Here is a 13,959-nt window from a genome sequence, read left to right on the forward strand (position 1 = left end):
CTCAGTAGCTTCACCGAGGCATCTGTTCACTACATAAGGTCCCTTTGTTGCTCATGATCTCTCGTTTGCCCAGCCACGTACTGGCGACCTTTGACCGTGTTCTGGCAACACAGGAGCACAGTGCTGACACCTTCTGTAGCGTTTCTTTTATATTATTTTTTTCTCGAATGGTAATAGGCTGTTTTGTTATGGAGCTGCAGTCCAGCTGGACAGAAGACCTCCCCCTCCCACCTCCTGTCGTGCACGACAGGAGAATCCAGCTGCCCGCAGGAAAGTGTGTGTCACGCAGCCGTCATTGTGCTTCGCACCTGGGCCCCGAGGCCGTCACAGCCAAAGAAGGGTGGAGGACTGGCCTGAATGTTACCACTAAAGCTATAGGATCTTAGAATGGGGGTTATTACAGCCCAGTTCTTATAAATTTTCCTGTCAGGTGGGGAGAAGATGTCCACCTTAAAACGGTGGACTGGTGTGTCCATCCAACAGTTGGTGTCCACCAGCTGGCTTCTGGAGGGCAGGGCCGGAAGTGGTTCATGAAGCAAGGGGTCAGGTGGTGGTCAGAGGCCCGCAGCGAAGGGGCGTTAGATTCCAGAGCGGGGTCGGGAAACGGCCCGTGCCCTTCTGTGTGGAAACTGCTCTGTGCCGTTACTCCTAAAAGGACCCTGGCTGTGGCGTGTCCTTGCATGGTAGGGGCCCCTGATAACATCAGCTGTGGGACTCTTCTGACAATGGCTTGTTTCTGTAGAGAAAGACACCAAGACGTCACTCGGGTCCCCCACGCTGTCCATAGTGGCTTCCACCGCCAGCTCCGTGGCACTCATTCTCCTCCTTGTGGTGCTGTTTGTGCTGCTGCAGCCCAAGCTGAAGTCTTTCCATCACAGCAGGTGAGCCCAGGCTGGCAGACCTCTCTGCGGGGACCGGCCTTCAACTGGCAGAGGGTCGCTGGTGTGTCCACCCGCCTCTGCTGGGGTGGGTGCCAGGGAAGGGAGGTGTCACAATATATGTCATGTGGCTCAAGACAGTTCTTCTTCCAGTGGGGCCCACAGACACTGAAAGGTTGGGTACCCCTGCTCTAGATGGTGACAGAGCTGAGTTCTGAACTCATACCTGTCCAACTCCAAAGTCATGTCCTTTTCCCCACGTCAATGGTTCTCAAAGTGTGGCTCTCGCGGCATCAGTATCACCTGGGAACTTGTGGGAACGCACATTTCTAGGTCCCGCCCCAGACCAACTGCGTAGAAACACTCGGTCGAGGCCCAGTGATGGTCCCACGGTCCCTCCAGGTGATTCTGAGGCCGGCTCGTATTCCCGGGCCTCTGCCATGTGTACCTGGTCTCCAGTCCTGGCTGTGTGCATAGAGGCACCCTCTGGGGTTGAAAACAAGTTCCAGCACCCGGGCCTGCGTCCCTGGCCGTCCTGGTTTATTTGGTTTGGAGTGAGAACCCGGCACTCGTGTTTTTATGAAGATCTCCCGTTGGCTGTAAGGCTCAGCGGGACTTGCAGCTGGCGCACTAGGCCGTGTGCTGGAAACAGAGGACGCGGTTTCCTGGCCCGACTTTCTTCTGGTTGAGTGCGGCAGCCACAACTCGCCCCAGACTGGGCGGCGTGGCTGGGGAGGGGTTGGCACGTGGCGGGGCGTCGCCCCAGTGGGTCCCTGAGGCTGGACCTCTCTGCCCGCTGCCCAGGCCTCCGCAGCAGCGCACTCCTGCTCTCAGGGCCGGTTTCTGTTGACTTGGAGCCTTCCTCGCTCCCTGTGGTCACTCCCAGGCAGGAGGCTGCACCACGTTAGACAGAGCGCTCTCGTGGGGAATTTACAGACAAGCACGGGCTCAGTTTAATCTCTGTGCACTGTGTGTGGTTTTTCTTTTTCTTTTCTTTAGTTGGAGCAGCTACTTTGAAGGTTGTTAAGCAGTAAGTAGAATAAAGAGGATTTGGAAGAGAGCATTTACTCGAAGGAATCAGCTATTTCCACATAAAATCAAGCTGATTTGTTTGGTATTTTATTCACATTAGGGAGTTTTCCCTCTTGTAGTTAACTAGTAAGTCTGTTAAAAGTAACTGGCTGATTTTGCCTGACTTGGTGTAATGATACTGTAGCTGTATAGGTGACAAGGTTTTTGGAAGGTATGCATTCAGTGTCTTCAACTTACTTTCAGAATGGTTCAGGTAACAAAAAAAGGCTGTGTGTATAACAGGGGATCTCCAGAAAGGAGTCAGCCTGAATAAATCTCGTAAACACAGTGCTGAGTAAAAGAAGCCAGGCACACATGCAAACTTGCTGTGCACCCATTCACATGAAGAGCAGGAACGCAGAACCAAGTGCTGGTATGGGAGGACTCCCGGGTGGGCATTCCAGCTGTTAAAATAAAAGGTGAAGGAGTGCTTCGCATGGAAATTAGGATTCCGTTACTTACGGCAAGGAAGTGGGAGTCCATGGGGCCAGGTACCAGGGGCGGGGCGGCAGTGTTCTCTTTCTCGACCGAGGCAGGGGTTGTACAATGTTACCCTGGGAATAAACCAGGGAGTAACACATTTTTCTATGTGTTCTTTTCTGTATTTGTGTTATGATTCACAAATTTAAAAATAATAATAAAAGGCAAGCAAAGTGGCTGAGTCAGAAGAACAAAATTCTTTTGAGTGCGTCGTCCCATTTCCAGAGCATGTGCTGCTTTTCCCTCTCCTTTTAAATGAGAGCTTCATGGAGACACACTTTACAGATCACCCCGTGCACGCACTTGAGGATGTAGCAGTGGTTTTAGTGTATCCACAGGTGTGTGCAGTCATCATGTTCTCGCTTCCGGTTCTAGCTGTGGTTTTATCTCTGGGCCTCTCGGTTCCTGGTTCGGACCAGAGAGCTAGGTGCCGGTCTACCCAGAGGTTAAGAACTCAGTTTCTGGGAGCAGGTGAACTGGATCTGAATCCCTGCGTCCTCCCTTACCAGCTGTGTGACTGTGAGCAGTTAGTGAACCTCTCTGAGCCTCATTTGCATTTTTGGTACATTGCCATCTGAAAGGGCTCAGGTGAGGACTCGGTGTGACAAAACATGTGAAGCACTCAGTGCTGTGTCTGACGTACAGTGAGTGCTCCGAAGTGGTTGGTGCTATTAGTGTTGCAGTGTTTCTTTGTCTCTGGTGTATTCTAATTCTCCTTTGTCTTTTCCTCCTTTTGATGCAGGCGTGACCAGGGCGTGTCTGGGGACCAGGTCTCCATCGTGGTGGATGGAGTCCAAGTGGCGCTGCCGTCCTATGAGGAGGCCGTGTATGGCAGTTCCGGTCACTGTGTGCCGCCCGCCGACCCCAGAGTGCAGATCGTGCTGTCCGAAGGGTCTGGGCCCGGCGGGTGGAACGGGCCAAGGGAGCAGCAGCTGCAGGACCAGGGCGCCTGCTCCTCCGCGGGTGGAGAGGAGGAGGCCCCGGGCCAGTCTGGACTGTGCGAAGCCTGGGGCTCCCGGGGCTCAGAGACTGTGATAGTGCATCAGGCAACCACCTCTTCCTGGGTGGCCGGCTCAGGGGGCAGCCAGCTGGCACACAAAGAAGCCCCAGATTCAGAGAACAGTGACATACAAAGCCTTTTATCCCTCACGTCAGAGGACTACACAGATGGTAGGTGTGCCGTGCTGATCGTGAATTACTGAGGCTCTGGGGCCTCACCGGGAGTGAGGAAGGATGTGAGCCTCTCTAATAATTGGTGTGATGGGGCAAAGAAAGATAACACCCGGGTATTCATCTGCACAACAGGCTTTCACCCTCAGCTCCAGGTAGCTCTTCGGGCTTTGTATAGGGAGACTTGCACTGTGGTCTGGGAATTTTGATAGTTGGGAGTCTCCAAAACTTATGCCCACAGGGCTGTGCCAAATCAAAGGGGAGACAGCTGGGTGGAGACGAGGGTCTGTCCTCTTGTTATAAATCCTCGTTTTCCTAAAAGAACAGGAATGACCAGGAAGTACGTGGGGGTCATTGCTTTCCTGTAGCACTCAGCCGCTTCGTCTTAAATGGGCGTATGCCGGGGCCTGTGCTAGCTGGCTTTCTTATGCTACCTCAGGTACCCCTCACAGGGATCCTGAGGAGTAGCTATTGTTACTGTCCTCGTTTTGCAGAGGAAACTGAGGCTCAGGAGGGTAAGCCGCTGCTCCGTTGGTAACTGGTTGGGAGCTGGTTCTGCAGCCCGTGTGTGCAACCCCTCGGTGCCACGCTACCTCCCAGGTGACTCCAGGTCCTTGTGGCACACCCACCCCAGGGCGAAATCGAGACCTCCTGACACCTCTGCCTTTGCTGGGGCCTGGGGACTTGAACGTTGGGGTTGACTCTGTCACTTAAAAAAAATCTTCACAGAAACCCCAGTGTCCTCAGGACGCAGGCAGAAACCTAGAGGTTCCCCTTTTGACAGGGAGGAACCTCGCACTTGCAAAGCTCCTCCCTCCCCGCCCCCCAGAGAACACTTCGTGCGTCTGGGAAATCCTGGGCCGTGTGCGTCTAAGGTTCAGCACATCTGAGAGAAAAGAAGTTGGAAATTCCTGAATGCAGCTTGTGTTTATGGAGTTTCCCGATTATCTGCAACATGCCTGCCTTTTCTCGGCAGCCTATGGAGCTAGGAAAGGCCACTAAATAGAGGGCCCGGATTTAAAGGAAGCCATCGACTCCATGGGCCCCTCGCACACACACACATGCTGTGTATTCACACACACCGATGGGCGTCCAGGTGTAACCTCGGCCCTCACCCTTCCTGCAGAGTGAAGACGATGCCTGCTTTTTTCCTTCTCCTCCTTGCCGCCCCACTACCTTGCTTCGTTCCATGTGCCCAGTGATCATTTTTGAGAGCCCATCTTGTGCCCAGATTAGTTTCCAGGGGTAAACAAAGAAGCATAAAGCTCTCTCTGCCTGCCTGCACTGTTGGCCAGTTGGGAAGGTGGGGCGTATACTTGAGAAGCAGTGGAACCAGGAATCGCAGGGTCCGTGTCAGAGCGAGGGGTTCGGAAACCAAGCACATGGGTCACAGAGCCCGTTGCAGGCCCTGCCTTCACTGTGTGAGACTGACTGCGCTGTAGGGAGCCAGGGCCCTGAGGCCCGGTCTAACCCTGCCGCCAGCGCCGAGAGGGAGGGAGGAGGGTGTGTTCACTGTCACACAGCCAGAGGGTGGCTTCAGGAGGAGGTGGGATGTAAGCAGGGCTCAGGACTCTCCTAGGGTGAGACTAAGGAAAGAAAGAGAGGCAACCAGATCAGCAGTTAAGGCAGAGGAGGCTTCAAGTTGGTAGGACCAGAAGGTGTTTGAGTATCGGACTGAACACGCTGCCCAGCGGGAGAGATAAGCAAAAAGGGCCTAATAGAGAGGCAGGGGATTTAGACCCCCTCCAAGTGTATAAGTAGTGCATTTTATTTCTTTAAACTAAGGGCTGCGTGGGGACCCCTGCAGTGGGACCAGGTGCAGTAACGACTGTGCGTCCTTCTCTCCCTGCAGATATCCCACTGTTGAAGGAAGCATGAGGTTTGCCGCCGGCCTCTCCTCTCTGCCATGGTCCGCTCTGCCCTCCCGCCCTCCCTGTGGGTTTGAGCACCCTGTACGCCAGCCACCCGACCTGGATGTGTGAGCTGTCTCCTGCGGATCTGTGGATCTCTGAGGGCCCGCAGGCCCACTTCGCTCGAAACTCAAGGAAGATTCTCGCCACCTGCCTGCTGGACAGCTGGAGGAGCGGGCTCTTTGCCTGGCCCAGCCTTCCCGTTTGTGTCGGGGACATAATTGAATGTGCTGGACTGAACCTTTCCTTCCCCTGAACCTCTGGGTCCCCTCCAGCCAGCTGTTTGGCGGCAGCCTCCACCAGCCCACGTGGGCCAGGGAGCCGCTGTGTTTACTTGTGCCTTCCCCCGGCCCCATCCGGTTCCCCTTCACGCAGGCCTGTTGCTGTCCTCCGCGCCTTCGGGCTGCACTGCTGCCCCTGCCCCACAAAGGCCTGGGCCTGGGTCCAGTGTCCGCTGAGGGCTGGCACCGCTGCCCTTGCCAGGAGAAGATCGCAGAGTGAGCACCGGGGAGACAAGAATGGCTCCCATCGGAGGGAGAGTGTGGGTCCCTCCACTGTGTGTGCAGTCGTCATGTTCTCGCCCAGCCCGTGCTCGACACTAGTGGCGCGTTTCCGTGACCAGGAATGGAGGACGTGGGAGGTCCTGCCAAAGCTGTCCCAGTACCCTGCTGTCTAGCTCAGAGGTGCCACCTCCTGGCCCTGCTGAATAGAGTTTCCAGGAATCATCCAGAAGATCCCCAGGGAGGGCAGGAAGGTGGCTGATAATGATTGTCTTACTAATATGCAAGTTCTTGCCTCTTACTTAAGCATCGGCCTCTCTGGCCTCTGGTTTTTTTTCCCCTGGAGTATAAGGGGAAGTTGCATGCTGCCTCCTGTGTTTTGTCCTGGGCAGCTCCTGTGTCCCTGCTGCCCCCAAAGGCCCGAGGTGAACCATCCCTGGACGGGAGAGGCCGTGGGGCTGTGGATTGCCCACCTGGTCATTGGCAGGCAGGGCAGACTGCCCCATTCTGGGCTCGCGGTGACGAGGGAAACCTGAGAGGCACAGACTGAGTCCCCAGACAGCTGCAGGCAGCTCAGCCCGGTTCTGAGGGTCCCCCTCACCGCAGTCACGTGCCTTAGTAACTGTCCCCAGGAAGTGTCCTGCTGCTTGCCGCACTGCTGCTCTTCCTGCTTCTGCCTCCCTTGCTGTCCCCTCCTCCTGTGCACAGCGGACAAACTGCTCCCCGGTCTTCTCTGGCACCTGGGGGAGAGGCTGAGAGACAGTCCTCACACACCCTCGCCTGGCTGGTCGCAGTGGGTGGAGGGTTGCAAAGCAGCCTGGCACCGGGCCCCAGTGTTGGAGGAGCGGGCTGGGTGCCCCAGATGCTCCTGCCGGCTGTCTCTGCCTCGGTCGCGTCTGCAGTGCTGACCAGGCCAGGGTGGCAGAGCCCCAGCAGGCTGCTTCCATCTTCAAAAGATGTGACTGTAAGTAAGGCTTGTTTCTGAAACATGGGGGCTAGGACATTTCAAAGCTGACTCTGCCCTGCACTTCTGTGCCTCCCCTATGTCTCTCTGTTTGGGGGGTAAGAGTAATAAAGGGCCCAGTGTATTTTCAATACCCAGCTGAACTGGGCAGCTCCGGGAGTGGGTGGCCTGGAAGATCAGGGGAAGGGCCTGTGCTCAGCCTCCCGGCCCCGCTCACACTCGCACTTTACTGCCTTTTCTTTCCTGGCCACCTGCTGCCCCTTGTCTTCCTTTCTCTCAGGGTAGGGGCAGCACCTGCTGGGCTTGGTGGCCACTCCCTCCTCTCCCCTCGCCCCGCTAAGGAGCCCAGAGTCCAGGTCCGAGTGGTTAGGTATGGAACAGGTTGTTGAGGCTGCCAGAAATAGAAGGCAGAAGCCTTTGAGAGAGATGAAATGTACCAAGGAACTGTCCTTGGCCTGCTAAGAGGCCATTTCCAGAGAGTGCCTGCCAGCAGTCGCTGGCTCTGGGCCCATCTGGAGGGTGGGTCCTGAATGACCCAGCTGCCTCGCTGTGCGTGGGCTCTCCTTCCCCACAGGGGCTCCCTCGTCCTCCAAAAAGAAAGCAGAGCAACTGGTGTGGGGTCCCTTGTTTCACTGCAGAGCCTGCAGCTTTTATTTCCAACCATCCAAACCCTGAGTTCTAACCTAGAATTTTTTCTTTTAATGAAAGATCTTGCCTCTTTGTAATATTACTCTGGGCTTTTCTCCTCCCTAAGAGATTGCACTTTTTGTTGTTTTGGGTTTATTCAGCCACATAGGTTACCAGCTTGGGCCTTGGGGAGGTGAAAAGCCCTTCTGGAGCCTTCTTCCCAGTGGCCACTGTTAACGCCATCCCAGGGATCACAAACCCAGACTTGTTTGCCTGGTAGGAAAGGAAGGAGGGTGAACGGGAGCCCCTGGAGTCCTCCCCTCCCTCCCTCTCCCCACCCACTATTCACTGACTTGGATGAGGCCCCTGTGGAGGCCCAGGCCTGTGGGTGAGGGACCAGGCCTCACCCCTGCCGACATCCAAGACGGCTGTTAGTCCTCTTCCCCGAAGCAGTTTCTTAGCATCAGCCCTGCTGTTTCAGGGGCTCCTGGGCTTTGTCCCTTGCCAAGGATTAGAGACATTACAGCTGCCTTAAGGTGGGGCCCAGCTGAGAGAGCTGACGGTGGCAGTGGCAGGCTGTTAGAGGAGCCTGGAGCAGACAGGAAAGCTGTCCCTCACCTGGCTTTTCTGGGCTCCCCTTGAGGGGGGGCCAGCAGGGGGCTTGCCCCGGAGGATGGTCAGCACCAAAGGACTTTTTTTTAACGGAATTATTTTGCACATGTGAGCTGATTCAATGCAGGTTGTATATCCTGGCAACTTGAAGTTACATTCAGTGACTTACGAGGGCCAGTACACGGTGAAAATCATTTAAAATCCCCATCCTTTTCAATGCCTTAGTTTTGCAAGTAGGCTCTATGATTTGCCATTTCCGAATTTTGCGTGCCGTGTTCCCCTTTCACCCGGTGTGAACTGTGAGATGGGCTGAGTCCTGGCCACTCCGTGAGTGCTTTTGGTTTTTTAATAAGGCATTTCAGTATGTGTTCTACTAACCCATTTGCGAACAGAACTGGAACTAATGTTATCTTCCCCATTCATCTTGTCCCACCCCCCCCAAAAGTTCTGTGGAGAAGCCGACACAGACAGGCGCGCCCTTCCTGCCTCAGTGGTGGCGGCGGCGGCGGCACGGGGACCAGCAGCACTCAGCCCTTGCTTCCCAGTCCCAGCTGAGCTCTCAGCCCGCTTGCTTTGCACATAGCAGTGTCACTCCCATTCCCAGGTTACATCCTTAGATCAGGAGTGGATATGCAGCACGCATTTCTACACCCTTGCTCTTTTTCCTCTTTAAAGAGAATAGACCCAGAAGGGAAGTGGTATGCAGGCTTTCCAGCTGAACTCCAGATGTGCTTGCTGGGAGCGTCCCTCACGGGGCCTGTGTGGGGGGGGGGGGTGGGCTCCTGCTCTCAGCACAGGAGAGTCCTCACCACGCTCAGCGAAGGGCTCAGAGAGGGTTTTGCTTGGTGGGCTCAGCGTTGCTGGGAAACGCCTCCTAATATCCAGTTGAAAACTTGGTAGAATTATGAGTGAAAACCCCAACGTGGAACCATGTGCCAGGCAGCAGAGCTCTTTGGAGAGGGTGCAGGGGCAAAGCACTTGGATTGCCACGCAGGGAGGAGAGATGGGTGCAGGTTGCGGGGCCGCCCACCGCACCCTGCCCTGGCTTATCACCACTATGGACTTCTTTGCAGAATGGTACTCACGTAATGGTTTCAAGCAACACATGCGTCGTTGACTCTGTGCAGGATGTCACTCAATCAGTTTGGGTTTGCTTTATTTTATATATATATATATTTTTTGGTATCCTGTACATGGCAGTGGGTGTGAAGATAGTATTTTAATATTTGTACAAAGTTTAATTTAATTTTAATTGTTCTATGTATATAACTGCATTTCTAAATAATAATTAAAAAAAGTTCTTATGAGGCAGTTGTGAGATGTGATCCTTTCATAGTTTTTACAGAAACCCAGACGAAAAGAGCACATGCGGGTCGGCACTCATGAAGGGGCGGAGCTCACGCTCCGGGCGAGGGGACCCTGGCAACGGAAGGGGGTGGGACGGGGGGTGGCCCGTGCTTCAAGGAAGAGAGGCCACAAATGTGAGTGGAAATGGATTTCTTTAAAAATGCCCCCAGTGAGCCAGCCACGGCTCTGGAGCTGGGACTGAGCCGCGAGCAGGACCATGGGAGCTGCGCGTGGACTGCTGCCGTGTGGGAAGGCAGACAGGCAGCCGTGGCCGTGCCGGCCGTGGTCCGGGAGGGTCGGAGTGCGCAGTCGCAAAGCCCCTTGCAGACTCTATGGCATTTCAGCAGAGAGGTGAAGGGCCAGTACAGCGGGGCCACAGGGAGGACACTATGGTGCGGGTGCGAAGGCCTCGGGTGGCCAGTGTGAGAAACCAGGAGCAGTCGGAGTGCTGCCGCAGCTATGAGCTACTGGGAAGCGCCTTAGCAGTTTTAAGTAGCCGATTGGCTTACTAAGCTCTGCATTTGGGGGCTGTGGGGGGGAGCTCTCTCCATCTCTGAGGAAGAGAATTTAGGGGGATAAAGCATACTGTGCCTGGGGACTGTAAGAAATGGTCGGCCTGGTGGAGAAGGACAACAGACTGCGCAGCTGGTGAACATCAACGGCCTCTGAGGTGGAGAAGTGGGGGGCCAGTCTGGCGGGGGGCAGAGGGGACGATTGTTGGAGGTCAGAAGATGAAGAGGCAGAGGACGTGGAGGTGAAGAGGTCACTGCCAGGTAGGGGAGGGTGACAGGATGGGGCAGTCATAGCAGGCGCCGAAGGTGTGGGCAGAGGGATGAACAGGGCGCTTTGGGATAGAAAACACCGGGCCATGCGAAACCGGCTCTGGGAGCAGTGGCCAGGGTGTGCTTCTCTAACACACTGTGCGGGGTGGGAGAACTTTTTAGCCTGGATACTGCTGGACCACAGGAGGGTCCACACAGACGTGCGTTGCCATCAGTAAGTTGCAAGGAGGGTAAAGGAAGAACATTTCACCAACTCTTAAATGGTGATAATAGCTGATCCTTCAAAGACAATACACCATACCCGGCGGGGCTAAAGCACTTAGTGCGGAACCCACGCAGCAACCCTAGGAGCAGGGCCATTACCCGGTACTGCAGCCGTCAGCCCCGGGCCACTCCTAACGAGACTTAGGCAGAAGGCAGGTGCTAACTCGCTCAAGGTGGAACAGATTTAACTCAAACCCAGGTAGTTCTGCTGAAGAGACTCCCCCCTCTGCCCCTTTCCTGCCCCCAGCAGACCCTGCCTGCCTCCCGAGGCCCTCACCGCCTCCCTCCTGCCTTTCAGAGTCTGAGCAACAGCTTCAGGTAGAAATGGCAGAGACGTATCCTGTCAGGTAAGGAATTCTGCAAAGGGGAGACATCCCAACTCGGGGTCAGCACGGGGGCTGTTGCCCTGCTCTCGAGGCAGGTGGTGGGTGGGACGTAGATGACCAAACCCACCCAAGCTGCAGAGCTGCTCGGGGAAGGGCTGTCTCTGAAGTGGTTACCTCGGGCTGGGAAAGGTGGATGGGAGGAGAGAGGAGGAACGTCCTGCCCTCTGCTGAGCCCTCGCCTCCCGGCTTGGGCAGTTCAGACCCCTAGACAGCAACAAAAGTAGTAACCACCTCTCGGGGTCTTCCTCAGACTACCGAACAGCACCTTTAAATGTACCAGGGTAATACATTGTTATTTCAATAGAAAGAAAATTCAAATCACCCACAATACCAGCTCCTACTGTCCATGCTGTCCTTGTTTTCTGTGCCTGTGTGTATTTTCCTCTTCACAAGGACCACTTTTTAATAGTGTTTTGGTTTCTAAACTTCACGGTCTATTATAATCTCATGAGACGTCACTGTAGTGGCTGCAATATGTTCTATTGCACTAGTTTTTGGACTTATAAGTTGCCATTTTTTAAATTCTTAAGACCAATGGTCTGGTAGCATTTTAAGTTATTTTCTTAGGATCAATGACTGGAAATGAAATTGCTGGATCAAAAGAAACACACATTTTAGGGCCTTTTGATATACCTCAAATTGCCCACAATGAAAGTTATTCCAAATTACATTCGCATTGGCAAGGTTCATGTTCCCACAATCTCACCAGCATTGGCAATTATCAACTTAAAAAATATACCATCTGGGGCCCTGGCTGGGCGGCTCAGTTGGTTGGAGCATTGTCCCCTGCACCAAAGGTTCGTGGGTTTGATCCCTGGTCGGGGTGCGTGCCGGGGGCAGCTGACCACTGTTTTTCTGTCAGATCGCTGTTTCTCCCTCCCGCTCTAAAATTAGTACATATATCCTCGGGTAAGGATTTTTTTAAAATGCCAGTAGAAAGAAAAAGATACTGTTTTGATTCACAGTCGTCTTATTTTTAAAATATGTTTGCGTACTCTTTGTAACAAAGACGTGTTGAAAACTGCCAGGGCGGTTGGTGATGTGGGCCATGGAAGAAGTCCCAGTGAAGTGCGGACAGCAAAGTTTCTTATTTTTCCTTTCCCAAGGGAGGGAAAGGGCTCGGAGCGGAAAACCACCCGGCACTGAGGGGTGAGGGCCGTGAGTCTCGTCGGGCAGTGGGGCGGCTGGGGAGCAGGCAGGCTCTTTCGGCTGGGCTGCAGTGTGTTTCCATGTTACCTCCGGGCACAGGGCCTGGAGCCTCTGAGCCTGCAGGGCGCTTCCAGCAGTTTTCTAGCCCTGAGGATAGAGGCTCGTGAAACAATGGGGTCCAGCCAGCTTTGGGAAAGAGGGCCCGAGAAAGTGGCTGGTGCCCCATTAAAAACTGTCCACGTCTGATGTCCAAGATGTCCTTGTTTGAAAGGACAAGTCAAAACTGTGCTTTCCCCTCTCAAACTGGAACCTAAAATGTATAAAATACACGGATTATTTAATTTACAAGGGGAATCACAGTTCTGACTTTTCCATACATAACAAATTTCAACGAAAACTCCTGAGGCAAGGGGTTAATCTGAACCTGGGCCAAGAAATTCCGCATTCCCAGGACACGCCTGGGCGCCTCTGCCCAGCTACTGGCTGGGGGGGCATTGTGGTCATTACAGGGCTCAGGGACCGTCCCCTCCCACACCAGGAGGGGAACAGCTGTCTGACATTTCATATTTCCCATGACACCCAGTGTCCTTAGAAAAGGAAATTTCACAACATCGGAATGTCCTGAGCGGCCTGTCCGGGGCAGCTTGAACTGTCTCCGAGATTAGGGTGGGAAATGATTCTCAGCTTGGCAGGGCATCACAGGAGGTTGGGCAAGCGTGGACTTCCCCAGTGCAGCCTCACTGGGGAAGCAAGCAGCCTGGAGCACCGCTGGCAAACGCAGCCTGTTTGCAGGTTAAGCCTGTTGGCCGAGGCTAGACATCTGTATGTGTGTGTGTGTGTGTGTGTGTGTGTGTGTGTGTGTGTGTGAAGGAAGGCTCAACCCATCGCACCCAGCATGAGGGCTGCTGCGGCTTCTAGGTGATCCCTTGAGTCGCTTTAAGCACCTGGGCTCCGAAGAGGTGCGGGAACTCTTGGTTCTTTAGCCTTCCTGTGGGATGACCCTTCCCACTCCTGCTGCAGTCATTTCTTCACTCATTCACTTGCTAATTCATTCAACAAGAATTGTTTTTTAAGCATTTACTTTGCACAAAGCCTGGTACTAGGTCCGGGTGCTGCAGTGTATAAGACTCAGTGTTTGCCCTCGAAGAGCTTGCAGACGAGTGTGGGAGAGGGAGCATTAACCACCACCTGACACTTAAGGCAGAATTTAGAAAGACAAAGTTCTCGTGAAGCACCAGCATGAACTGGAGGTGGGTGAGCAAGGAGCTGTGGGGTGGGAAGTGTGAAGAAGAGAACTTTTTTTAGGCTATAGAGAACCGCGGGAACAAAAGCACCAGCATGTAAAACTATGCATCATACGCAACTGCCTTTTTTGCAGGTCAGTGAAAAAGGTCCCGGATGGGCAATGTCAACCTCATACACGATTGTTTTAAGATCTGCAAAAATAGAAATGCCTTTCTTCTCTGGGTCGCCTAAACTTTTAAGTATTTTAATCACAAGAAAGAAATTTCAGGAGACCCAAAGACAAGGGTCCAGGGACTTCCTGTCCCAGCATCTATTTCCTGCAAAGCAGAGCACAGAGCACAGCTGATGTGTTGGTGGTAGCCCACCAGCTCCTGTCCCCTGACACAGTTCCCCGAAAAGGGACAATTCCCCTGCTCTTCGGGACAGACAACGGAAGTGACGTCCAAGGCTTGCAACCCAGTTTCTCCCGGCAAGAGCCAGGCAGCATCCCAGCGCCGACAGGTCGTTCACTCATTGTTACTATTTTCCTTAGGGCAGCAGTTAAATCCAGCGGCAACACTCTCCCTGTCAAGTT

At 54.0% G+C, this 13,959-nt stretch overlaps 1 protein-coding gene across 4 annotated transcripts in view; it reads left to right on the forward strand.

The window, feature by feature from the left end:
* Positions 1-9,519, forward strand: part of SUSD6 (sushi domain containing 6) — a 92,515-nt gene extending 82,996 nt beyond the window's left edge. For 3 of the 4 annotated variants that reach the window (XM_037127161.2, XM_053673238.1, XM_053673236.1), the window contains 3 exons: positions 743-881; positions 3,172-3,599; positions 5,452-9,519. In XM_037127161.2, coding sequence (XP_036983056.2) covers positions 743-881; positions 3,172-3,599; positions 5,452-5,477 — 593 coding nt within the window. In that variant the 3' untranslated portion in view covers positions 5,478-9,519. Of the gene's footprint in view, positions 1-742; positions 882-3,171; positions 5,410-5,451 lie in introns of those variants that run through there. The other variant, XM_053673237.1, reaches the window with a different exon arrangement.
* Positions 9,520-13,959: the final 4,440 nt, after the last annotated feature.

Source organism: Artibeus jamaicensis, unplaced genomic scaffold, assembly GCF_021234435.1.
Source record: "Artibeus jamaicensis isolate MK-2021 breed Jamaican fruit bat unplaced genomic scaffold, CSHL_Jam_final contig_851, whole genome shotgun sequence".
NCBI classification, from domain to species: domain Eukaryota; kingdom Metazoa; phylum Chordata; class Mammalia; order Chiroptera; family Phyllostomidae; genus Artibeus; species Artibeus jamaicensis.